The 26,809-nt window shown below is 40.2% G+C and overlaps 2 protein-coding genes across 2 annotated transcripts in view; one reads left to right on the top strand and one right to left on the bottom strand.

Moving 5' to 3' along the window:
- On the bottom strand, positions 1-25,043 carry SPCS2 (signal peptidase complex subunit 2). Its single transcript, XM_026518107.4, has 5 exons — positions 24,892-25,043; positions 10,145-10,228; positions 9,250-9,410; positions 7,508-7,642; positions 1-772 (listed from the first exon to the last, which is right to left on the bottom strand). The coding sequence occupies exons 1-5, from the start codon at positions 25,003-25,005 to the stop codon at positions 586-588; spliced, it is 681 nt and encodes a 226-aa protein (XP_026373892.1). The 5' UTR covers positions 25,006-25,043; the 3' UTR covers positions 1-585.
- A 147-nt stretch (positions 25,044-25,190) lies between these two features.
- Positions 25,191-26,809, top strand: part of XRRA1 (X-ray radiation resistance associated 1) — a 58,740-nt gene continuing 57,121 nt past the window's right edge. The window contains exon 1 of the mRNA XM_026518106.4: positions 25,191-25,366. The gene's annotated coding sequence lies outside the window, so the exon portion shown is untranslated. The remainder of the gene's footprint in view (positions 25,367-26,809) is intronic.

Raw genomic sequence — 26,809 nt, forward strand, 5'->3', positions numbered from 1 at the left:
AATTAAAAATGCCACTGGCTTCTTTAATTGGTTAAGAGCACAAAATGTAACAGGCAGAAGGTCTGTTTTAAACAAATTAAAAAGCTGTGTTTTTTCCCAATTATTCCCAGGTCGGATATACACACACCCACAAAAATGGTGTGTGAAGGAAAGCTGTCATACACAAGAAGTTGTATCCTGAATTAAGGGAAACAGCTGTTGAAATAGGAATTAACACAATAAAGTAAGCCACAGGTTAACAATTTTAAAAACTGAGTCTTCAAATGCTGCATGGCACAAAGCTATATGATATAAAGTACTGCTAGGTATGAAGGAGGAAGTCTGTATGGCTGCTAGCAAAAATGCTTTTCCAGAAAAGCGAAGCAAAACAACGCAATCAGCAGACCAAGGCTAAAGCTAGATATCAGAGCTACAACTTCTCATATCTGAACTAGAAAATCCTATTTATCCAGAATGGACTAAAATTTCAGGACAAAACAGGGACATTTTTAACATATCTTACTTTATCCTTTTTAAGTTCTGTTTCCTTCTCCCTTACCCCGAAATTCAGCATGATCCAGCAAAGATGGCTGCTTTTAGAACTGGCTATTTTATTTTTCTTTCTGTGGCAAGACTGTCATGGAGCCTGGATATTTCAGGCTCGTATGCATCCATGACCAGTGTCCCGCTGTGGTCAAAAAACTTAGCAATGGACTTGGTGAACTCGGCCTCTCGCTGCTGCTTTGTTCTTCCACTGATGAAGGTCAACTTCAGAGTGTATTTGTCATCGAACCTAAGCAAAGATAATAAATAAAAAACCAAACAGAGAGATTCAACTAGTAACACTACAGCATCAAGTGTTTTTGAAGAATAGGGCTGAGCTGGCTACTGGTGATACGGGTAACACACAGGTCTATCCTTAAAAAAAAAAAATCCAGGGGTTCCTAATTGCCTTCAAGACACAAGTTCTGATTCGTAGGTATTGTCATGTCTGCCTTATTTACTGTGTACCTCCTTTACCTTGTCAGAGACTGTTAAGTTATATGGACCACCTTCTCTTACCTCTGAACTTTACACTTGTTACGCTAAAATGGTCTGCCTAGCAGACACTTCTCTCCAATCTCACCTGACTAGTTCCATTTGTTAATATCAGGGCATAAACTTTTCTGGGATACCCTTCCCAAACTGGGTCAGATGTCTCTCCTTTGTCATACACTGCACCGCCGCCCGCTGTCAACTCATATGCCGGGTCTACTGCTAGGCTCCCAGGCTGTCAATCAAATTAGCTCCTGAAATGATGTTTATGTATCTGTGATCTTCACTAAACTCAGAGATTCCTGAGGACAAGAATTTGTTTTATTTGTTTTCTATTCCTACCTTGGCACTTGGGAGACAAATTTTTATGAATAAATGAAGAACCTTTGTTTTCCACAGTTGTTCACCAATTCCAGGCTGCTGAGTCCTTGTTCCCTGTCATCAATCTAGTTCCAGGTTCTACCCCTTTTCCAGGCCAGAGATTCCTTTTACTACATGAATTCCAGAGATTCTTTACCTATGCCTTAAGGTATCTCGAAGGCCTTTGCTACCTCCAACCATTCAAGAGGGTTTATAAAAATCAACCTCTGGCAGGCTAATGTTCCTCCCCCTGACTGTGACCTGTTTGTTTCTGTCTCCATTTAATTAGGGCACATTCGGTGGTTTGTCAAGCTGTTACTACCTTTAGAGGAAGCAACTGCTGGAGCCTCTGCTTCTGCACGTGTAAAACAGGAAAACTACCACCTAGTTCTCAGGATCACTGTCACGGTTAAAACGGTGCCTATTATTAACCAGTGCTCAAAAAATCATAGCTCAATAAATTACTAAGAAATAACAAGTGCTGGTAAGGATGTGGAGAAAAAGGAACATTCTGGACTGTTGGTGGGAATGTACATTGGTGCAGCCACTCTGGAAAACAGTATGAAAGTTCTTCAAACAATTAAAAACAGAATTACCATATGATCTAGTAATTCCACTACTGGGTATTTACCCAAAGAAAACGAAAACGCTAATTTGAAAAGATACATATACCCCTATATTTACTGCAGCATTATTTACAATAGCCAAGATATGGAAGCAGTGTCAACTCAGATACTGTGTCCATCAATAAATTAATACAAAAGGTGTGGTGTATATATATACAATGAAATATTACACAGTCACAAAAAGGGATGAGATTTTGTCATTTGTGACAGACAACATGGATGGACCTAGAGGGTATTCTGCTAAATTAAATAAGCCAGAGAAAGAGAAATACCACAATTATATGTGGAGTCTAAAAAACAAAACAAATGAATTGACAAACAAAAAGCAGAATCAGACCTGTAAATACACAGAACAAACTGATGGTGGTCAGAGAGGAGGTGGCTGGGGGGATGGGCAAAGTGGGTGAAGGGGAGTGGGAGATACAAGCTTCTAGTTACAGAATGAATATGTCACAGGGGTAAAAAATAGGAAGTACAGTCAATGTACTGTAACAGCACTGCATGGGGACAGAGGGTAGCCACACTTGTGGTGAGCTAACTACAGAGCTGCTAAATCACAATGTTGCACACCTGAAATTAATGTAACGACATGTGTCAACCATATTAAAAAAAATTTGTTGTCTAGCCAGTTATTCCCAACCTGGATAGCTATGAGTGCAAGTCCTTAAACTATTTTCAACACCTCAAAATTTTTCTCTAACTCCAGCCAACTGCTGTTAATTGATTTCACAGTAATCTCGGAACTTTTAGGCCCAGTTCCACTGGCAGTTCCATGGTTCTGATGGTAGGATATGATCTGATGATTTGTGATCTGATGCACTTTAATTAGTATTTATTTTATATTATGTAGTATACGACTTATATAATTACACAACATATAATTATTACATCCAAAGTATCTTCAGAAAAATATAACATATTATTATAAAATAATTATATAATATTTATTCAGTCCTAACTATACATGTCAGGCAGTTTCAGACGCTAAGGATATACAGCAGTGAATATAAGAGACAAAACTCTGCCTTCTGAGACTTTTACTTTAGTGTATATGAAAGAACCAATAATAAAATACAAAATATGAGGTTTTTAATACAGTAGGCAGGAAAGGGTTCACTAAGCAGATATCTGAGCAGAGCCCTGAAGAAGAGAAGAGCAAGCTATCTGGAAAAAGAATAATCCAAGCAGGGTTCATAGCAAATACAATGGCCCTACGGCAATTACATGCGTGGAATGTCTGAAGAACGGAATGCTATGAGAGAGGAGGAAGCCACGGGGGCTAAGGGGTGTGTGCATTATGTGTGTGGGGTGCAGAGAACAGATGAGTATGGACTTCTAAGCTAGGCCTAGGATTTAGATTTTTCTCAGAGTGACAGGGTTTGGAGCGGAGAACTGAGCTGATCTGCCTTCCGCTCTAAAAAGATCACTCTGCCTGCTGTACTGGAAATAGACTATGGGCAGGGAGAACAGCTGTGGAGCAGCTCATCCTCCACGAGGACATTATTACAGTAACCTAACTGACAGCTGAGGTAGCAGAAGACATGCAAGTGGTCAGACTGATATATTTAGAAGGCAGAGCTGATGGGATTTGCTGACAGACTACTGGAACGACTGAGAGAGCAGTCGAAATGACTGAGCTCCGGCCTGAGTAACTAGAAGGATGGAAGTGCCATTTATTGAGATGGGGGAAACTGGGGGGAACGCAGGTTTGGATGAGGGACAGCAGAGTTAGATTTTGAATATATTCATTTTGAAATGCTTATTAGGATCCAATGTCAAACAGGAAACTGGAATATACCTGGGAGCTCAGGACACAGGTCTAGGATGAAAATACAGACTCAGAGATCTTCATCATATAGATGGTACTTCAAGGCTTGAAAGTCTAGATAAGATTACACCTACAGAGTGAATACAGATAGAGAAGAGGGGCTAGGAACAAGCCCCAGTGGCATTTCAAATTTAGAGGCATCACAAAGGAGACTAAAAAGCAGACGTTAAGAAGAAAATTAGAAGATTATGGTATCTTAGGGGCGCCTGGGTGGCTCAGTTGTCTGCCTTCGGCTCAGGGCGAGATCCCGGGGTCCTGGAATCAAGGCCCGCATCGGGCTCCCTGCTCTGCTAGGAGCCTGCTTCTTCCTCTCCCACTCCCCCTGCTTGTGTTCCCTCTCTCGCTGGCTGTCTCTCTCTCTGTCAAATAAATAAATAAAATCTTAAAAAAAAGAAAAAGATTATGGTATCTTAGAAATCTAGTTTAAAAAAAAGACAAGTATAACAAGGAGCAAGTGATCCACTATGAAATGCTGGTCGAGTAAGATGAGAAAAGAGAAATAAAGACAAGCAGATCCAAGAGATAGTGAGAGAAGAAAAGGGGGTAGGGAAATAAGACCATGTGAGAATAACAGGAACAAAACCAATTTTTTTAGATGGGAGAAATGACAGCATGTCTGTATGCCACAAGGAATGATCCAGCAGAGAAGGAAACATCGAATAAATGAGAAGGGAGAGAATCTATAGACAAATGGACAGAAGGCTGTAGACAGGAACTCAGGAAGAAACATTCTGAAGAGCACTGCAAGCAGGTAATGGTGGGAGACTTCTGCCTGCTTCGATCTTCTCAGCAACAAAAGAAGCTGAGAATAAAGATGGGAGAGGAGGGTAGGTTTGAGGACAGAGGAGAAGGTATGAAAGATGTTCTAGGACGGTGAGAGTAACTAGACTACAGAAATGCCATGGAATCTAAATTGGGTAAGGAAGAAATGAGACAATGAAGGAGAAAAGGGACAATGAAAAGTTGGAAGGCTCAGTGGATCCAAGATGCCATTAGTGCTGAAGAACCACTGGACAAGAGAACCAGAAAAAGCGGAAGCAATGATCAGAGAGTGGGATACTCAAAACTGAAATTATTGAAGGTAATTAGTTATCAGCAAAGTCTAGGATATGTCCAGGAAGTAAGTGTTTAAGACATAGTAGAAAACAAGATGATCAGAGGAAAAGCCAGAGAACTGGAATCCATCATCTATATGGATAATGAAATCACCAAGACTTCCAAAAGGAGCTATGTTAGAGAGAGTGCCAATGAGCCAGGAGCTATCTTCAAGGAAAGAGAAGTGAATCTGTATTTAACTGCAAGGAGAAGGAACGGGGATGGCATATTTCCTCGCCACAGGAACAATGATGTGGCAGCTGGTAAAAATCAGGAAGAACGAGGAAAAATCAGAATCCTTGTACACTGCTAGAGGGATTGAAAATGGTACAGCTGTTTTGGAAAACAGTCTGGCAACTCCTCAAGCAATTAAAAAGAGTTACCATATGGGGCACCTGGGTGGCTCAGTCAGTTAAGCACCCACCTTTTGATTTTGGCTCAGGTCATGATTTCAGGGTCATGAGATCAAATCCCGCGTCAGGCTTCGCACTTGGCGCAGTCTGTTTGAGATTCTCTCTCCCTCTCCCTCGGTCCCTCCTCCTCTCCCCCTGTGTGTGTGTGTGTGCACTTTCTCTCTCTCTCTCTCTCAAATAAATAAATAAATCTTTAAAAAAAAAAAAAAAGAGTTACCATATGCCCCAGCAATTCCTGTCCTAGGACATTACCTGAGAAATGAAAACGTACATCCACACAAAAACTTGTATGTGATTATTTACGGTAACAGTATTCACAACAGCCAAAAGGTTGAAACAACTCAAATGTCCATCAACTAATAAATGGACAAACAAAATGTGATATAGCCATGTAATGGAATATTTGGCATAAAAAGAAATGAAATATTGATACATGCCACACCACGGATGAACCTTGGAAACATCATGCTAAGTGAAAGAAGCCAGTCACAAAAGACCATATATTCTACGATTCCATTCACATGAAATGTCCAGAACAGAGAATCTATAGAGACGGAAAGTAGATCAGTGGTGACTTAAGACTGAGGAAATGGGGTGGGGGATGGTGGATAGGGAGAGGATAGATAAAGGGTACCGGGTTTCTTTTTGAAATGATGAAAATGTTCTAAAGTTGGCTGTGGTGATGGTTGCAGTATCTGTAAACACACTGGAAACCACTGACCTGTACACTTTGTGCGAACTGTACGGTATATGAACTATACCTCAATAAAGCTGTTAAAAAAAAATACACCATGCAGGGGCACCTGGGTGGCTCAGTTGGTTAAGCGTCTGCCTTCGGCGCAGGTCATGATTCCGGGCTCCTGGGATCGAGCCCCATGTTGGGCTCCCTGCTCAGGGGGGTTCCCTCTCCTCCCTGCTCCTTCTCTCACTCTGCTCTCTCTCAAATAAATAAAATCTTAAAAAAAAAACCACACTGTGTGTATGAATGTACATATGAATGAAATGGAACGTATGAATGAAAATAAAGAAATCAAGATGTTGCTAGGGTCTAGAATTCTGCAACTCTGTTCTGGGGCCTGGCACAAAGTACAGATTCATGACGGCTGAGGTCAAAAGGCAGCTGGGAAACCTGCCAGGAGAACTAAGCTGGAAACCCAGAAGGACATTCTGCTCCTCCTCATAGGCATCTCCACAAGCTGGAAATGACAGAGGCTGTTTGGTGCTGATGCTATACTTACCTTTGTATATGTGCATAACTGTACCTGCAACTTAAGAGCCTACTATGTGCTAGGACCTATCCCATGTGTCTTTAGGATGGTAACTAAGAGCGTGAGGTCTGGACTCAGACGTGGGCTGGAACACCTGCTAGAACCCACTTTTGGGCTCCAGGACCCTGGAAGAATTAATTAAACCCTTTGGGTCTGTGTTCTTATCTATAAAATGGGTTGTTCTAAGTTTTGAATGAGATAATGCACTTGGCATGATACCCAGTATAAGGTTAATGCTCCACAGACGTTCGCTATTTTTACATTTGGTATATATACCAGCTGGCCATCTTCCCGACAACTCTATGAGTCATTCTCGATCCAGTTTTGACTAAAGCTCCAACAGTTTACATGATATACTGGAAGACAGACCGCTATAGAGAGATGAACTGGAATTTAAACCCAGCTCTGGATACCTAAAAAGACCTCAGGTGTCACCTGCATGAAGTTATACCCACGGCTGGTCAGAAACACTGAAATATGCTTCTCTGAGTTGCCCAGTGCTTTGCTGCAAAAATTCCTGATTGCACAGACTGCAGTCAAGATCACAGGAGACACAGAAGCAAATGGGGTTCCTCCATGATAACTCATTTCACACCTTTGGCCTTCATAGTTCTGTACTCTAACTGGTTCCATTTATTGGCCAGAGAGAGACTCATTCTTCATCCTTCCACCAACGTTCTTTCTTCCACAGTTTATCCTCAGAGCACTTCTGTGATAATACAATCTCAGAAGTGCAATGCTAAGAAAAACCTAGACCACTCACACCCCTTACTTAGTTTTACATGACCAGCACTATAACCTGCATGGAGTAAGCATACAATAAAACAGTCTGTTGTTGAAAATGACTCGACTCCCAAAGAAAATCCAACAGCAGGATTTAAGGATCTATGAGGATAGTCATACCGTTTGAGACTGGAGGACAGCTGCCAAATATCATCAGGATCCATTCCTGTAGGATCTTTCCTGTGGGCCACAAGAAAGATGCTCTTCTCCTTATATGAGGTATAAATGGTCAGGATCCCCATCATCACAAAATAGGTTCAGACTAAGTTAAGGAGAAAACACACAAACACGACACACACGAAAGAAATAACACAAACTGACAAGCAAGGGCTATGAAAACTTTCACAATGATAATCCTAGAGGAGACAGTTTCACCTTGCTGCAAAAATACTGAAAATTTGGCTATTTTACTTTTCATCCATCCATATATATATATTTAGTGTCTAGCACAGAGAAGTCATTACCATTATATGTAAAACTGACATGATTATAAAAATAGCAAGATCATGTTTGCTTTAAACACCAAACAGATGAAATTTCATCATGGGAGTTCCCTTGGGAGGCCATATATTTGTAATAATGTTGCCCTCGGTTTAAACCTCTTTGGAACGCCTTTGGGAACTGCCTCCAGAACCTACAGCCTTTGGAACTGCCTTAACAGTGAAAAAATTCATACTGGGATGATTTATCTGATTGCTAAAGGGAGTCAAGGTGCCAATTCTGGGACTATGATTTGGGATCAATTTGGATAATACCATTTTTAATCAGGGCCTGCTTCATTAAATGGTTCGCTAGAAGAAAAATCCCCATAGCACATTTTTCAGAAATATTTCAGGTAGTGGCAGCATTGTTAAGAAGAGTAAACTGCCTACCAAAATGATCTGTTTTAAATTAGTACAGTGCTGGCACATAGCAGACACTCAAAAATACTGTGTGGATATTAAGAATAAGGCAGTCCCATATATTCCAACATGAAAAGACATCCAATATATTTTTTTAAGTTACAAAGAAAAGTGCAGTATGTCCAGATTGACGTAGGGAGAAGGTGGTGGGGACCACAAGAAAACTGTTACTATGAACAAGTAGAATTTTTATAATTATAGTAATAGTATAATAAAAATTCTTTGTATTTAGCTTTTTGAGAAATAATCAAGGTGGACAGGTAACAAACATGAATTTACTTTTATAAAAGGAGAGGGAAAAGGAAAGAATCTGAGAGCAGATTACATAACCAAACATTATAAAATGTCTCATTTAATCTTTTTAATTCTGAATGTGTATTGCCCATATTTGTAACTGAGTAGCATTCAAACAGTCTCCAGTACGTTAACTTCTTATTTTCACAAGATTGCAAAACAGCTTGGATTTCAAACCCAGGTTCTCAAGCTCCAGAACAGGATTTAATTAAATCCATGTTATACAAGCCACACCTTTATCTCATGCTCAGTAACTCCCAGTCCAGCCCTTCAGCTTCAAGGAAACCTGAACCTCCAAAATCTGATCCTTCCCTAATATCCTGGAATGATCTTGAAGCAGACTATGTCTAGTGGGAACGTGGTAGGCTAGAAATGAGAACTGGGTCTCGCTATAATGTGTGTTTTGCTATTAGGCACTCTCACTCGGATTATAATGATCTCTGTAATAACTAAACAGAATTAAAGATAAAATTACCACAATAAATCTCATATCTCAATGATAATTACTAACTAAAGTTACAGAGGCCCATAGTTCATAATGTTAAATTCTAACATTAGCGGGCCCTGGAATCAAAGTTTGTTTTTTGTAGGGAGCAGGGAGAATTATCAGTAGAGATTCTGATAAACAGTCACTAGAAAACAAACCTGAGCATAAATAAAGGATATGATATGACACACAAAGCCAAAACAGGCTTAGATTCTGGAAAGGGGTGCATATAATCCCAAATCAAAGCGACTATGGCGAAGAAACAGGAGATGGTACAGATGGTGAGGCGACCGTCAATCAGACCAAAATTCTCCACATATTTGTACTTTTCCAGAAGTACCTAGTAAAAAGAACAAGGAATCAAGCTCACAGGATTGCATCCTTCCTAGTACCTGCTTTTATTCTTCATTTCCATGATAAAAGTTATGTTAAGAATCATATAAATTACCAATACCTCTCTCCAATCAGGATTTTACCACTCCAAGCAAAAAAAGAGTCAAGCTATTCACAATGATCCCAGAGAAAAAGTTCATCAATTTTTTATACATTTTTTTAATCCTCAACTTTTTCCCTGGGATGAAGCTAAAAGTGTCCCCCTTTCACTTTTTTCTTTTAAAGAGAGAAGGGGGGGAGGGGCAGAGAGAGAGACTCTTAAGCAGGCTCCACACCCAGTGCAGAGCCCAATGTGAGGCCCGAGGTGAGGCCCCATCTCACAACCCTGAGATCATGACCTGAGCCAAAATGAAGAGTCAGATGCTTAACTGAGTGAGCCACCCAGGTGCCCCTCTTCCTTTTTTAAATAGAGAGATGAACGTCCTATATTCACTCAACCCTTGGTTCTAGGCTAATTAACCCCCAAAACAAAATTCAAAAATTAGAGAATTTGACAGAAGCCTGAGGTAGCTAACATTTTAACACATGTTCCCCACATTTACTGTAAAGATTTCAGAAACTGCTTTATGGCTCAATTCCTAAAAGTAACAACTACGGTCATTCCAAGTCACAGAAAAAAAGATCCTGCAGACGTGTCATAAGCTATATATATGCTAACAGACTTCCACCTCAAGAAAATACCTTTTTGGCAGAATCATCCAAAGAATTCTTCACAGCTGATCCATCCCATTTGTCAATTTTAACAGGCTTATCATCAATCTTCCACTGTAAAATAAAAAAGTTGTGCATCAAGAGGCACAGCATCTTACTAAAGTAAAACAAACTACTTCCTTTTTTTAAAAAAAGATTTTATTTATTTGACAGAGAGACAGAGAAAGAGAGAGCGCGCGCGCATAAGCAGGGGGAGCAGCAGAGCTGGAGAGGGAGAAGCAGGCTCTCCAATGAGCACAGGGCCCGATGTGAAGCTCAAGCCCAGGACCCTGGGATCATGACCCGAGCTGAAGGCAGACACTTAACAACTGAGCGACCCAGGTGCCCCAAACGAGCTACTTCCTTTAGTGTTTAAATGCCTGCCTCCCCACACCCAGGCCCAAAATGGTGTCACTTAGGTTAAGACCTCAAGTCAGTAAACTAGGACCTAGCACCTAACCTAACTGTAGTTTCAACCCCCAAGGAATATATCCTTTAACCAGTCAACAGAGGAATTTCCTGGCCAGCCCTAGGAAATTCACTGATAGACCCCTTCCATTCCTTAGAACAATGGCTTCTTCGCTAATAATTTCCTTTTGTCTACTCCCTCTCTAGCTTTAGAAATCTTTCCATTTCTGCAGCCTTTTGGAGCTTCCCTCTACTTGCTGGATGGGATGCTGCCCAATTCATGAATCTACTATTAAAGCCAATTAGATCTTTAAAATGTACTTGGCTGAATTTTTACTTAACAAGAGCATCTTCAAGTATACGTACATTTACTCCTTGTCCTCTGATGTTGGACAGCTAAAAGACAAACACTTAAAAAGGAAGCTGAAGGAGACTAGGTCACTGGAATCAGGTGGTATGCATATGATGCTGCCAGTCTCCGTGCTGGAAAGCTGAATCTATAAGCCCCAAACCAGAACATTTATCTGGGGTACGGAGACTACAGGGTGAACTCACACATTCCATCCTCATTTTACCCAAATGTGGGAACATCCTTTCATTCTATGACCACAAAACTTAGATAATTTACATCCATGAACTTTGAGACACTAAAATAACGAGGAAGGTCTCCTTTAATACATCTTTGTCAGCTAACAACTTTTATATTTTATATATATTTAACTGTAGGAAAAGAGCAAATCCAGTGTCGTCTGTTGGAAAGAACATTTTGAATTAAAAATCAAGTCCTATTATCAGTTAGTTATATGATTTTGGACAAACCCCATTTCAATTTCCCTCATCTAGAGAGGTACAGAAAGGTTCCCCAATACTGTGGTAGTTAGAATCAAGTGACTGTTTCACACATCGTTGGTAGAAATTCAAAATGGTACAACACATACTAAGACAATTTAGCATCTGGATTCCACTTCTGGGAATTTTTCCGTATCTGCATATACATGAACATACAAGGCCACTCACTGCAGCAGTGTTTTTAATGTAAAAGGTAACTCAAATACTCAACTATAGGAGACTGGTTAAACAAACTGGTGCACCCAGATATTCTGAGAAAGTTGAGGGACGTGGGCAGGACTCACTTCTCAATGTATGCCTTTTTTGATTTTTATTTTTTTCAAGGCACTTTACATTTTATTTAATTAAAAAGAATGCCTTTTAAATTTTTAAACACGTGAACATTTTATATAGTAAAAAATGTTCCCAAATGCAAATGATTACATGAACGTAGCTTGAGTGGAACAGGGTACTACAAATAATCTGATAAACCTTTTATAGTGCTCAACTCCTAATTTTTTATATCAAGTGAACAAATACCATATTTCATAAAATTTACAAACCAGCAGGCAATCCAAAATTCACTTGGCTTGAGAATGGATTTTACCTAAAGACAGAGAAGAGAAATTCGTATTTATCTTTCTGACTGAGCGCAAGATCGGAGATACTGTATACAGGAAATAAGGAGACAGAATACCTGTAAAAAGTAACTGAGAAGATAATAAAGGAATGCAGAAATAGAATTCATCAGGGGCGCCTGGGTGGCACAGCGGTTAAGCGTCTGCCTTCGGCTCAGGGCGTGATCCCGGCGTTCTGGGATCGAGCCCCACGTCAGGCTCCTCCGCTATGAGCCTGTTTCTTCCTCTCCCACTCCCCCTGCTTGTGTTCCCTCTCTCCTCTCTCACTGGCTGTCTCTATCTCTGTTGAATAAATAAATAAAATCTTTAAAAAAAAAAAAAAGAAATAGAATTCATCAAACTTGCTTTTTTAAAAATTGGGATCCTATATACTATTACGCAAAAAAGAAAAACTGTTCTGTGAATTTTGTTGAGTGACAAAACACGAATTACAACAGTCATACTTCAAGGGATTAAAAAGTCAATCAAGGTTTGTTCCCTTTCATGTATCATAAAAACAAGAATTCTCTTTGAGAAAATTACTCGTGGCAGCATGCTATAATATCGATTCCTCCTACAAATCAAACTTGACACCTAATTTTAAAAATACAGATTGAACCAAGAAGGAATTAATAGGCTTTCTACTAAACAGCTCACTTACACTTTGTTAAGAAAATTCCATTTTGATAACAGCAAGCAAAAGGAACTTGTACAGCCACAATCCACAATTCAAATTATTTGTGAAACAAAGTCATTAAAAAATTTTGGAGTCATTCCAAAAAGAAAAATCATATTCTCATAGACACTCAAGCCGCACATTACTACCAGCAGGGCATTACGGAAAAGAAACTTGCCTTTACAATTCAAGAGGTTAATTTCTTAGCAACTTTGGGGGATAAACACAGAAGAAGCCATTACAGCAGGTGCTGAAATAGGTCTAACTCTACCTCCACAGTCTGGTACCTAGAAGCAATCTTCAGTAAGTGGCACAGGAACATTTCTACTGACTCCCAAAAAAAGTTTATAATACGATTTCTGAAGAGGTGGGAGCATCATCCATTTCGGGTGCATGAAAAAACCTTTAGCCTATTTCAGAGGAAACAGCGTCTCTGATGTAGTACAGAGACATCTGGAAAAAGGGCAGGAGGATGCACATTAGGCGCTTATTTTTCTGATTTATTTTCTGTCATTCTCAAAACTGCTCATCAACTAAAATGTATGCTACTCTTCTATTTTCTCTCTACTGCTATTCAGGGCATTTTAGAAACTTTTTTCTCTCACTCTTATCTTCCTCAACTTAAGTGCAAATTGCTTTCCTCTTGTAATAAAAAGGCAAAGCAAAGGTTGGCTTCTTTCACGTGGGACCTCACAGTATAAATTACAAAGAAAGGCTCTGTGCAGAAAAGAGGTAATACAGGCTTGAGACTGCCCTCCCTAGGAAGGCCTGTTACAAAGGCTGGTACTGGAAAGTTGGCTGGTAAACAGTCTCCTACACTGATATAAAACTTTCCCTAAGTGATAAGAGTGGCTCATTGTGCTTATTAAACTGTTTGTATAAATAATGTGGTTTATGCTAAATACCAGTTTTCTTTCTAGGAGTCTGGAATTTGGGCACAGGCTAGGCAGAGGGTGCACACTTAACCAGCCTCCAGTAAAAAACCTGGGCACTGGGTTTCTAATGAGCTTCTTTGGCAGACCACACTCCACATGTACTGTCAGATCACTGTTGCCGGAGGAATTAAGCACAACTTATGGGACGCCACTGGGAGAAGACTCTTGGAGTCTTGCACTTGGTTTCCTCCAGACTTCCATCCTATGCATCTTTTTCCTATGCTGAAATAAACCTTGCCCACAAGTACAACTACCCACTGAGTCCTGTGAGTCCTTCTAGTCAATCACTGAATGAAGTAGTCTTGGGGATCCCTGATACCGGCAATATTGCCAATTAAGATATAGCAGATGCTGTAACTTCACACAGCTCCTCTTTCCCACATTCCCTCTTGCATATTACAGATACATGTATACATGCCCAATCAACAATCACAGGTATTAACTTTAAGACCATTGCTACTGTCAACCCCATTTCCCAGAAAAAGACACTACGTTTATCTCCTTTTGATTTGTTAAAATATATTCATCTCTATAAAAAATGTTTACATTGTGATTTCTCAATTTTTCAGTTTTTGGCATTAAATCTATTGACGTCTCACCACGAAAGAGGAAATTTAGCCATTTCATCCCCCGCCACACACACATTAATTTTTTCTGCTCCTCCTCCACCATCTTGTTAATATAGTCATAGCAGATCACTAGTGATGTGGCCTTATATTAATAGCTTAATTTTGGCTAGATCATTATTCAAACTGTACATTACGACTATAAATGCTATTCACAGATGAATCATGTAGCATACTGGATCACTTTTTCTTTCCTGATAGCTTTTGTTTTCCTTGGAGCTACTGTTGTTTCGGTTGTTGTTTTTAATCAATGTATTTATCACCAGTATAGTTTTGAATTCTCTCCCAATTGTTTAAATCCCCTTTCAATATGTGCAAAAGTATTCAGCATTCTGTGAATTTCACCTTTTTAGAGAAACTGGTCTTGGAGCCTCCTGACCTGCTTTCATCTGGGTGGACTGCTTTCTAGGCCTGCTGTATAGCTGTCACCCTGGAATTTCCCTTTACTACTACTATTTACTATTTCCCTTAACCTCCTCAAGGTCTGGACCTCCTTTTCTTAGACACCATGTTTTACTCTTTTCTTGGTTTACTACTCCCTTAATCTGGTGAACACATTATCTAGTGGCTTTCTTAAGGATGCACATGGGAAATAAATTTTGAAACTACATATCTGAAAATGTCTTTTTATTCTACCCTCACACTTAAGTAAGACAAATAAGTTCTCTTCAAAAATTTTCAAGTTTTATTCCATTTTCTCAACAGTTTGTGGGATTCCTAAAGCCATTCTGATTCCTGATCCTTCATACAATGCTTTTTCCCTTCTGGAAGAACTCACACAAAGTTCTTTATGATGTGTACCTAAAATTTCTAGATGATGTCCCTTCTGCAGGTCAATTCTCATCCACTGTTAAACTGTTAGTACCACTGTTACGCCCTAAGCAGATCCTCAATCTGGAAACCAATGTCCTTCAAATTAGAAAACTAGCGTTCAAGAATTTTAAGTGTCACACAGCCAGTATAGTGAAGGCAACAAAATTACTTAGGGCTAAGTTACAAATACATGGCTCACCATAAAACTGCCCTTCTTCAGGGACAGAAACTTGTTTTTAACTTGTCTTAATCTCTGAACTCAACCGCAAGGCAGATTCTGTTTGTGGCCTTATTCTCAAAGACATACTATAATTCAAGCCAGAACCTAACTGAATTCAGACCAACTACAAACAGACGTAGGCAAATGCACTCTTTCCTCACCCAATAAGGTGGGCCCTTATTATGCAAAGCAGCACAATATAGTGGTTAAAGGCTACAGCTTTGGAGTCCAACTACTTGTGTTTTAATTCTCACTATTCCATTTAATGAATGATATTGGGCAAATAATTTAATCTTTCTACAGCCTTAGTTTGCTCAATTGTAAAATGAAGACGATAAAGATATCCATTTTACACGTTAGTATGAGGATTAATTACAGTAATTATAAGACACAGCAAAATGCCTAGTACGCAACAAGTACTTATTAAAAATTAGCTACTGTTGTTGCTATTAATTATGTAAAACTAATATACTGCATCATGGTTAGCTGGATTTATATAACATCTCCCTCAGTAACAGGGAGTACACGTTTTTACGTTTTCAGAATCAGGGACATAATACAGTGTCAACAGCTACTTACTAAAATGTCTGAACTCTAATAAAGAAAAAACAGAAGGAAAAGATTTCTAAAATGTTAATTTTCAAGTTTAAACTTAACAAATGTATACATAGCTGAAATAATCTCACTCAATTCTTGTCCACAAAATTTAAGGAAGCTATAACCATAGCTATTACTTACTGAGTGCAAAATCTGTCCTATGTATTAAGCTAAATGGTTTATATACACCATCACCTTTAATCTTTATGAAAACCCTATTAAGAACAATTACCATCTGCTATAGACAAACATTTATGTCTCCCCTAAAGTTCAGATGTTGAAATTCTAATTTCACTGTAGATATATTAGGAGGTGGCCCTTTGGGAAGTAATTAGGTCATGAGGGTACAGCCTTCAGGCAGAAGAACTTGCTTCCACACTCTCTGCTTCCCACCACGTGAGCATACAAGAAGGCTGTCCACAAACAGTAGAAGGGCCCTTACCAGAATCCAACCACGCTGGCACCCTGCTCTCAGGCTTCCCAGGCTCCAGAACCATGAGAAATCAACTTTCAGTTGTTTAAGCTACCCGATCTATGGCATTTTTGATAAAGCAGCTCAAACTGACTAATATCCTCCTTTTAGAGATGACACTGAGGGTTTAAGAAATTTGCACAAAGTGACAGCCAGGAAGCGGAAAAGCCAGGACTCAACTGAGTTTTCATGATTGCAAAACCCATTCTCTTTCTCACTATTCCACACTGCTTCCCACAAAGTACAAGGAAAGGAATTATCAGTCATCAAAGCAAAAGATAAAGACACAAATCCGTGAAGTGATAGCCATACAAAGTATCTTGATTCCTATTTAATAAGTTATAACAAAAAATCTTAAAAAGATTTTAATCTTGAATATGCCAACGAAACCCACAGAACATATTTGAATTTTCCATTTCCCTCCCTTTAAAACCCACTGCAATTTACTGAAAATATAGCTTGGAAAGCCCTAGTTTAAAGATATCACTTCCCTGTTAGTACCAACATAAGACATCAAACACTTTATCAGACCAGCATACCTGTTGCCAGACCTAGATGGCTAATCAAGTTACAGAAAATACACATTCGATGGCTTTGACAGAACATTATAAAGACCCATTCCAGTTAAAGACTCATTTCAGTTACGAGTCTCTGCTGCAAAGTTGAATAATAAGTAGTTCTACGAAGACATTTCACTGCAGATACGGCATTAAGAACTCCACCTTCTAAGGACTTCGGAAGAATATTAAACACAATCCAGGTCTTGAGCATATGTAAATAGTGCAGGAAGGCATTTTCTGAATTAACTGATTTGAGGATTACAGGCTTTTCCTGTTCCCCATGCATCTTCTGGCCTTAAAGGCAAAAAAGGACAAAATCCTTGGTTATTAAGGGTATGTCCAGTAATACAAAATTGTCTTGCGTATGAAATAACAGCATGAACACTTCTATTTTCTTATTTTAATAGAAGTGAAAACAGAAGTTATGCAGTGATAAAGACCTCAATGAACTGCTTCATAAAGTTTCTTTGCTTGAAAAAGGGCAGTAAGACTCAAAAGATTCAATTCGCACTGAAGAGATGAAGGCTATCAGAGGTGAGCAGTGCCAACAGGACCCTGCTCTGATTTAGAAAGAGCCGAGTATGGCTCTAAGAAAAACTAATACACTTTCTCTCTCTCCCTTCTTTGAAAGGGCTCTCCCAGTTTAGAAAGGGGATATAAGGGGCGCCTGGGTGGCTCAGTCGTTAAGTGTCAGTCTTTGGCTCAGGGCGTGATCCCGGCGTTCCGGGATCGAGTCCCACATCAGGCTCCTCCGCTGGGAGCCTGCTTCTTCCTCTCCCACTCCCCCTGCTTGTGTTCCCTCTCTCGCTGGCTGTCTCTCTGTCACATAAATAAATAAAAAAATCTTTAAAAAAAAAAAAAAAGAAAAAAGAAAGGGGATATAAGCTGCAAAAGAGGAAAAGTAATAGGAGATGAGGCACTTGACAGATGGAATATATCCTGGATAGTCTTATTTACTATGCTAAGGGGCCTGGACTTTATTCTGAAGCAAGCAATAGAGATATCTCAAGCAGAGGAACAACACAATCAAATTTATGTTTCTTTCTTTTTTTTTAAAACCATTTTTAGCAGCAACCTGGTAGATGGTCTAGAGGGGAGTAACAATGGAGATAAATACATCAGATGGGGACTGATTTAGATGCAGGGCCTGAATAAGAGCAGCAGCAAGGGGATAAAAAATTCAGGCTCAGATAGCTGAGCTATCATGTCATTTTCCAAGAAAAGGCACACAGATGCAAAGAGGAGAAATACCCATTTGTATATGCTGAGTTTGAGATGTTTAAACTCTATAGTTCTATTGATTTCAGAATTTTCTAAACCAAAATAGAGAGATTATAAAAACTGATAGCAGACTTGAAAGGTGAGATTACTATTTGAGATGGAAATATGGATCCCTACCACCCATATGCACACATTCAAAATAAGAAAAAAGATGTTCAATCTAGGGAGAAAATAGTGTCTGTCTTGAGAATGGGCACTACCACCAAATTTAGATCCGAACTCAGAAATATCATGATATTTCAAAGAGCTCTTGGCAACATACTTAATTTTCAATCTTTTTTTTTTTAAATAAAAATGACCAAGAAATAGTGCAAAGAAAATTACTCAATAGTGGCTTATTATCAGCTATATTTATCTGGAGTTAAGTTAGAAGTTAGAAATTATCATGTGTTAATTATGAGTGGCAACACCAGAGAAACGAGGTAAGTAGACTGGCTCTGGCTATTTAAGTCTAATATACCTATTAGATATCCATGTGAACAGGGCAAGAAGGCAGTTGGACATAAAAGTCTGAGGCTCAAAGGACAGGTCCAGGTTGAAAATTCAAATGTGGAAGTCATCGATTTACAGATGGTACTTAAGCCATGACACTGGTGTCTCCTTAGGACGAGTGTAGATAGAGGAGAGGGGTTTGCCAATATTTACAGGTCAGGAAGAAAACAAAATAGTGACAATAAAGACAGAGGCCAATGAAGGAGGAGGAAAACCAGGGGCAAATGATCTTCTAGAAGCCACATAAAAAAACATTTCAAGAAAGAAGTGATCAGTGAGTCAAATACCACTGAAGAAAGTTCAAGTAATACAAAAAACTATTATTGAAATTTGACAAAACAGAGATCAGAGCAGAGAAATGGTGCAGGAAACAGCTAAAAAAGGGACCTGAGCAGATGGAGATTGTTAACATCTGTGATATTACTATGTTACATAATCGTGAATGACTGGTTAAGAAAATAATAATTTGAAGCTTTAGAGGTTACTTCAAAAACACTGTAAAGACAAAAAGAAATGAGTTTTTAAAACTGAGATATAATCCACATACCATAAAACTTACCATTTAAAAATGTACAATTCAGTGGTTTTTATTATTTTCACAAGGTTGTAAAACCATCATCATTAATTCTAGAATATTTTCATCACCCTAAAAACCAACCCCATAACCATAAGAAGTCATTCCCGATCCCCTGCCCCCAGCAACCACTAATCTACCTTCTGGGCACTTGGGTTGCTTCTACCTTTCGGTTATTGTGAATGCTGCTGCTATAATCATTTGTGGTCAAGTTTTTATGTATAGACATACATTTTCAATTCTCTTATGTTTATACCCAGGAGTGCAGTGTGCTAAGTCATATGGTAATTCTTTGTGTAACTTTCTGAGGAACTGATAAACTGTTTTCCCAAGGTGGCTGCATCATTTTACGTTCCCACCAGAAATGCAGAAGGGTTCCAATTTCTCCACATCCTAACAATGGTTATTTTTCTTTTCTTTTTAAAATTATTATAATAGCCATCCCAGTGGTATCTCACTGTGGTTTTGATTTGCATTTCTCTAATGACAAATGATGCTGAGCATCTTTTCATGTGTTTACTGGTCATCTATATATCTTCGTATGGAGAAATGTCATTCAAATCCTTTATTCTTTTAAAAATTAGTTTGCCTTGGGGCACCTGGGTGGCTCAGTTGGTTAAGCATTCAACTCTTTGATTTCAGCTCAGGTCTTGATCTCAGGGTCATGAGTTCAAGCCCCTGCATTGGGCTCCACACTGGCCATGAAGTATACTTAAAAAAAAATTTAATTTTTTTTTTTTAGTCAGTCTTTTTATTATTGGGTTGTAAGATTCTCTATATTGTCTAGATACTAGATATTTACCAGAAATATGATTTGCAAATATTTTCTCTCATTCTATGGACTATCTTTTCACTTTCTTAATAGCATCCTTTGACACAAGAGTTTTTAATTTTGATGAAGTAAAAAATGAGTTTTGAGATATTATTAGTTTAGTTTCCAAAACAATGTTAAAAACCAGTACCTTGTTTCCTTAAACACATACACACACACAAACTACAGCAATGCCATAAAACTGTTCATACTCTTTGTCAGAGGTGGATTAGGGTTCAGGCATACCACCCAAAAATCTGGCAAGCTAAGATACCACCGAAGAGAGCAAAACTCACATGACCTGTCTAAGGAAACATCGTTGATGGGTGACAAAGACAAAGCTTGAACCTAGGTCTTCCAACCTTAAAACAGATGCTCTTTCCACTACTGCAGTAGTTAGCACATGGGCTGCTCCAGTATGAGAGGCAATGTACTAAGTAAACTAAGAGCACTGGATTAAGAACTGAGAAGCCAGGTTCTGAACTGTAACTAACTCAATGTCTCATCTTGGGCAAATTGCTTCATCTTCCCCTCTTCAATTGTGTCCATGTTTATAAAATGAGGATGCTGGAACAGATGAATTTCAAAATCTCTTCATTATAAACATTCTAGAGAAACCACTATTGATTTAGCAGAAGAGTTACAAACCAAACAAAAACAAGCAAAAAGCTTTAATATTTCAGAACCAGAAAGAATTTAAAAAGTAATCTAAGATAGTTCTTAACCTGGAAGTAACTGTTAAAATGTAGAGGAAATAAATAAATAAATAGCCATGTGTAAAAACATGCAGCTGTCCAGGTCCCACCTCCAGAGAATCTGATTCAGGTCTGGGATAAGGTCCAGAAATCTGTGTTTTTAACTAAAACCCCAATGGAGTCTGATGTCTTTATATGATGTCAGGAAAAAATACGTATCCAAGGAAGCTGAAGCCCAGAGTAACCAATTAGTTAGTAGTAGCTATATATATATTTTTGTTGTTGTTGTTGTTGTTGTTAAGTGCCTACTATGTGCTAGACATAATGCCAGACACCTTTTAAGGTAAATATTATTCCCACTGTACAGATGAGGAAATCAAGATACAAAGAAATTTATGAACTTGCCTAAGAATACACATCTGCTAAACGGCAGAGCCAGGATTCAAAGCCAGGTAGATAGGCTGGCTCCAGAGCCTGTGTTCTCAACTACTGAAATATAAAAGCTCTGCTTTACAATCAGGATGACAGTCCAGCCAGGAGACAGAAATGAAGTTAAACAGGTACGAAGTTAAAGGGTCTGAATACTTTCTAAAAAACACAGTTTAATATCACATTTTTATAGCCAAAACAATTTGAATAGCCTAAACAAATCCAGCCAGGAGACAGAAATCCATGTACAAGGTTAAAAGGACTTGGATATAGTTCTGGAAAACATGGTTTAATACCACATGTCAATTTTAATAGCTAAAACAATTAAGCAAGCAATTTTCTTTACAGCCTGCTATGTAGAACAGAATGCTTTGATGTATTCTGGGCAAAATAACTCACTGCAATGATGTAAGTTATTTTGTGATGGAGGTTGGAAGATTACATTTGCATACCTATTTTTAAGATCTCAGGAAACTAGAATTGCTTTGTTCTCAAAGTCAGTTTCATAGGAGCAGAAATTCACATCTGCTTCAGGAAAGCTAGAAGCACAATGAAGCACATTTGCATCTCTTTATTACATTTCTTTATGGCAAGTGAAACTACAGCTGCAGGAAATAAAAACATTCCCAAAAAATCAAGACAAATAAAATTAAAGAGATTGTAAGGTAACAGCCTCTCAATCCTGCAGAGCAAAAGCTTCTCTATTCATTCAGATCCTGCTCCCCTGAGCATAACATTTTCCCCATCTTCTCTTCCACAGTACCTTCAGTTTTCAGACAGTTAGAGGCACCATTCTCTAAGGCAGTTTCTGAAGACCGAGGGGGCAGATCTGACACTTTTTTTCTCTGCTAAATTTAATGCTGTAAGTACTTAATCCTGTGTTGACTGCCTCAGAGAACTGTAAGGACCTTGTATGGGAAACTGGACAAATACAAATTGGTAGAAAAATATAAGATGGTAAGTCATATTAAGTGACAGCTTAATTCCCATGCGTGATAAATGCTAGAGAATTCAGAGGAACAACTTGAAGCAAAGCTAAAATGAAGTTTTCCAAGAAAAAGCACCTAAACAGATCTTATTTTCTATCCTCTAAATCCCTCCTTTCTTGGTTAATTCTGTCAAGTGCTCCTTTGTGAGGACTTTCATCTACTGCTGCTACTCAAGTTGGGGATCTCATCACCTGGTCATTCTATTTTTTTTTTTTTTTAAGATTTATTTATTTATTTGACAAAGATAGAGACAGCCAGCAAGAGAGGGAACACAAGCAGGGGGAGTGGGAGAGGAAGAAGCAGGCTCATAGCGGAGGAGCCTGATGTGGGGCTCGATCCCGTAACGCCGGGATCACGCCCTGAGCCGAGGGCAGATGCTTAATGACTGCGCCACCCAGGCGCCCCTGGTCATTCTATTTTTATAGCTGTTCACAAAGAACACTTCACCAATATTGTACAATTTAATATTCACCACAAGCCCATAATACATATGGGAACCTACATTATTTACATGAGGAAATTTAAGTTCAGTAATATGTAACTTACCCAAGGCCATGTGGATTTTAACGAGCTATACTAGAACTCAAACTTGTCTTTTTATAATAAACCCTATACACTAATATGGTGTAAAGCCTTGTTAGAAAGCTCTTAATTTATACCTCTCCAAACTAATTTTCTGAAAACCACTTTATATGGCCTCAAAAACTTTCAACAGCTTCCTACTCCAAGCAATCCATGCCCTCTTCAATCTGATTCTACCTTCATGTCACTACAGGTCTCTTAGAGAACAGTCCAGTCAACTCACTACCTGAAACATCAGGCACTGTCTGCTCAAGCACATTCTTACCTAGTATACCATCCTTCTCTCCCAAAATAAGTTCCCGGCTCCACTCCCAGCCATGGGGTCTTCCCCTGGGGCCCCCAACCCCTTATCAATTAGATCTCAGGGATCATTCTCTCTTGCATTTCAATTTCTGTAAAAAACACACACCTGAATACACCAAATACTTTTAATATTTGGGGTACCTCTATGTCCTATAATCAGCTATACTGAGTACTTTCTGACAGTAGGATTCTTGATTTTTTTCCTCTCCCATTGCACATGTGTATGTAACATGTGTTACATATATCATTCATGTATATCACCTCATATGATTCTCCCCAAAACCGTACTATTTCAGATGAAGGTAAGCTTAGTGAAGTTAACTGACTTGCCAGTCTTCATACAGTTTGAAAGTAGCAAAGCCTATAGCTTATGATCCTCAAATCCAGGTTCTTTCAATACAAGGATGCCATATACTCTTCAGTAGGAATGCCCATGCTTAACGTTTGCTCGTGATGATCCAAAGGGAGGGAACAGCAAGAACAGTCAATGGGACAGGATGAGCATAGGCTGTGAGATGCTCATCAGCAGAAAGGCAGGACTTATGTATGAAAATAAACATCAATTCCCAATACTCTCACATGTTTTGGAGCACTTTACCATTCCAATCCCCAGAACTCATTCCCCTCTCTTAAAAATGGTTAAAGAGTGTGAGAACCATGTGATTCGAAAACAATGACACCCCAAAACAGAAGCAAAACGACCTGAATCTGAACCCCTCAATATGATCACATATTTGTTTCTTAGGCACCTATCATGAGTTAGGAACAAGGATGTCTGAAAGCCGCTTTCCATTACAGCAAAAAATCCTACTTACTATATTAATAGCCCCATGCTTAACATTTTTCATCAAACCCAGGGCCCTACAATGAGAGAACTGGAAGGGACTAAGGGTACTTTAGGCTAAGCCCCTCATTTTACAGATGAGGCAACAGACATAGGGAGAACAAGCATGTTTCAAGGTCACACAGCTAGTTAGAGGCAGAACCAGTACTAGGACCTACATCTCCATGCAACTGTTTCTTCCAAGATGCTCTGCAAAGGGCAAGAAGGGCCAACCAAGGAACAGTTTTCCCTTTTTTCTTTTCCTTTAAGCCCTGTTGCTAGGACCACAATTAAAAAAAAAAAAAAAAAGAATGGATGGATGGATGGGCGGAGAGGGAAAGGGGCTACCTAAAGCAGGCAGCAAGCTCATGAATCCAAGTCACTTACTGCACTTGGTGACAGGCAGAGGAGTAAAAAGAGGGTGAAGGGTGAAGGAGGGGGGATAAAATCTTAGAGGCTTCCTGTCAGCTCAGTAAGTAAATACTCCAAGTAAATTCAGTATTCGGAGTATCGTGATAAAACGTCTAGAAACTTCAGTAAGCAAAAAGTAAAGGAGCACTTGGCATCTGTAGCAGCACCCAGTGTGGTGGTCGTGGTGGAGAGTTTGGGGGCTACTGACTTCGAACAGCTGCGTTCATTCCTTCGGACTTGTTTTCCCCGTCAGTGAAATGGGCACATCAACTGTGCCCCCCCCCCCCAGCACCTCCGAGGAAAAGTGACGGCTGCATTGAATACAGGAATAATGAAATTATCCTAAGAAGCTGCTGTGGCCAGCGTTACGGACCAGGCACACTACCGAGAAGAAAAGAAGGCCTGAAGAGGAGAGAGCCAGGGTTCGAGGTGTGAAGAGACCGCGCTACAAGCGCCGATAGGGTTCCGAGGGTGGGCCAGACGAGGACTACCCGCTGAGAAGCCACAGAAGAAAAGCGGGGCGGGGATGGGAAGGTGGGCTCGCCGCCTCCCAGGCCTCCCCAGGTTTCGGCTGTTCCCAAGAACCGGCTCCTCACCTTGTCCAACAAGCCGCTGCGGCCACTGCCTGTCCCGCAGTTGGGACCACCGCCGGCCCCACTACTGCCTCCGCCACCACCAGTCCTCCCGCCCTGTGCAGACGCCGCCGCCATCTTGTCTGCAACTGCGTCTCCCTCCCCTCCTACTTGTCCGAAGCCGATTGGCTGAAGCTGACTGGGTGACGCGCCGCCCGGAGTCCGTCGGGATCCGTAGTTCGAGGCTGACTGACGCGAGGTGGCCTGCGGAAGTGGCCGCGGGGCTTGCCGGGACTTATAGTAGTTAGAAGCTGCGTCCACCGGTTGCCGCCTACACGGCCTGCCGCCGCGTCGCGGTTACCAAGGGTTGGGGAAGGTAGTGGTAGGCGCCACCGTGGAGCGGCTCCGAGATCCCCGCGAGTCTCGCAGGCGCGCATCCCGCGTTGCCGGGACGCAGCCTCTGCGGACGCCTCGGAGGCGGAAGCGACGAAGGAGGCAGGTGCGGCTGGACACAGTTTGCGTGAGGGATTAGAGTCTCCGTTGCCCTAAAAGAGTTTCCAAAGGGGCGGCAGGAGCTCGTTCTTCATCCGTCCAAGCCCTTTTACGGCACTTACTGGTTATTCTCTCTGGAGACTGTCAACTAAGGTGTTAGTAATGTTTTCGTGTTACAGAGAACTCACATCTGCTGAGTGTCTACCGTCTGAAAGGCTGTGTACCGTGTGCGTTTATACTCATCCTCTCATGTAGTCCCTTGACAGCCCAGTGAGATGAGGAAACTGAGAAACTTACCCAAGGCCGGATAGCATGTATCAGAATCTGGTTTAGAAGCCAAGGGGTTTTAACCTCCTGGTGTGTTCCCTCTGCCACTCTGCTTTTAATCGTTTTAGGATGTAATAGTATTCTAGATTTTTATTAATTCATCTTTTTCCGCATTTTTTTCTTTTTTTGAGAGAGAGAGTGCACTGGGGAGCGGGGTGGGGGGCAGAGCAGAGGGAAAGGGAGAGAGATCTTAAGCAGGCTCCATGCCCAGAGCAGAGGGGGCTCTATCTCACACGCGACTTAATCTCACACGGGGCTTCATCTCACCACCCCGAGATCATGACCTGAGCTAAAATCAAGAATCCGCTGCTCAACCAACTGGGCCACCCAAGTTCCCCTTTTCCACAAATATTTATTGAGCACCAACCAACATTGCTCAGAAGTGTACTAAGGGTTACTGGAAGATCAAGACAGACCTGTTCACTGCGCTCTTGGAACATCTACGCTAGTGACCTAGAGTTAGCACATAACGAGATTATATTATACTATGATCTTTTACATTGCATCACTTGTTCATTTGTTGTTGTTTTTTAATCTCTGTGAATCCCTCCTAAGTGTCAAAATATTGAACAAATACTTATTGAGTGCTTACTATGTAGCAGTCACTGTTCTGGTCACTAGGGATGTATTCCTAAATGATAGACAAAGTATAGGCAAAATACCTGCCTTGGTGAAGCTAACGTTCGTGTGATAATTATCACTACTATTAGATGGGATTTATTCGCTTCTATGAAGCAATCTAGTCAGATGCTCCTGTAGTTTTTGCTGTTTATCTTCTGTACTATCCTTCTCTTTTTTCAGGATCCATCTCTAATGTCACTTCCTCTGTGAAACCTTTCCTGATCCTTATTTTTTCCTTCTTTGCAGACAGAATGAAGAACTCCATGGCATTGTGTTTATGGTTCAGTTTAGTTCAGTAAACACTCATTGAACCTCTTCAATGGGCCAGACCCTGTATGAAGTGCTGGGGATAAAGATATAGGTAGGACCTAGGCCTGGCCTTTGAGGGGCTCACAGCCTGGGATTGGGGCTGTGAGGAGTGGGGAACAGACAGGTAAGCAGGCCATTGTACTGCAGCGTGGTGGAGTGTTTCCATTAAGAGGTGGGCTGAGATGGTAGCACA

The sequence above is a fragment of the Ursus arctos genome, unplaced genomic scaffold (genome assembly GCF_023065955.2).
Source record: "Ursus arctos isolate Adak ecotype North America unplaced genomic scaffold, UrsArc2.0 scaffold_22, whole genome shotgun sequence".
Taxonomy (NCBI): domain Eukaryota; kingdom Metazoa; phylum Chordata; class Mammalia; order Carnivora; family Ursidae; genus Ursus; species Ursus arctos.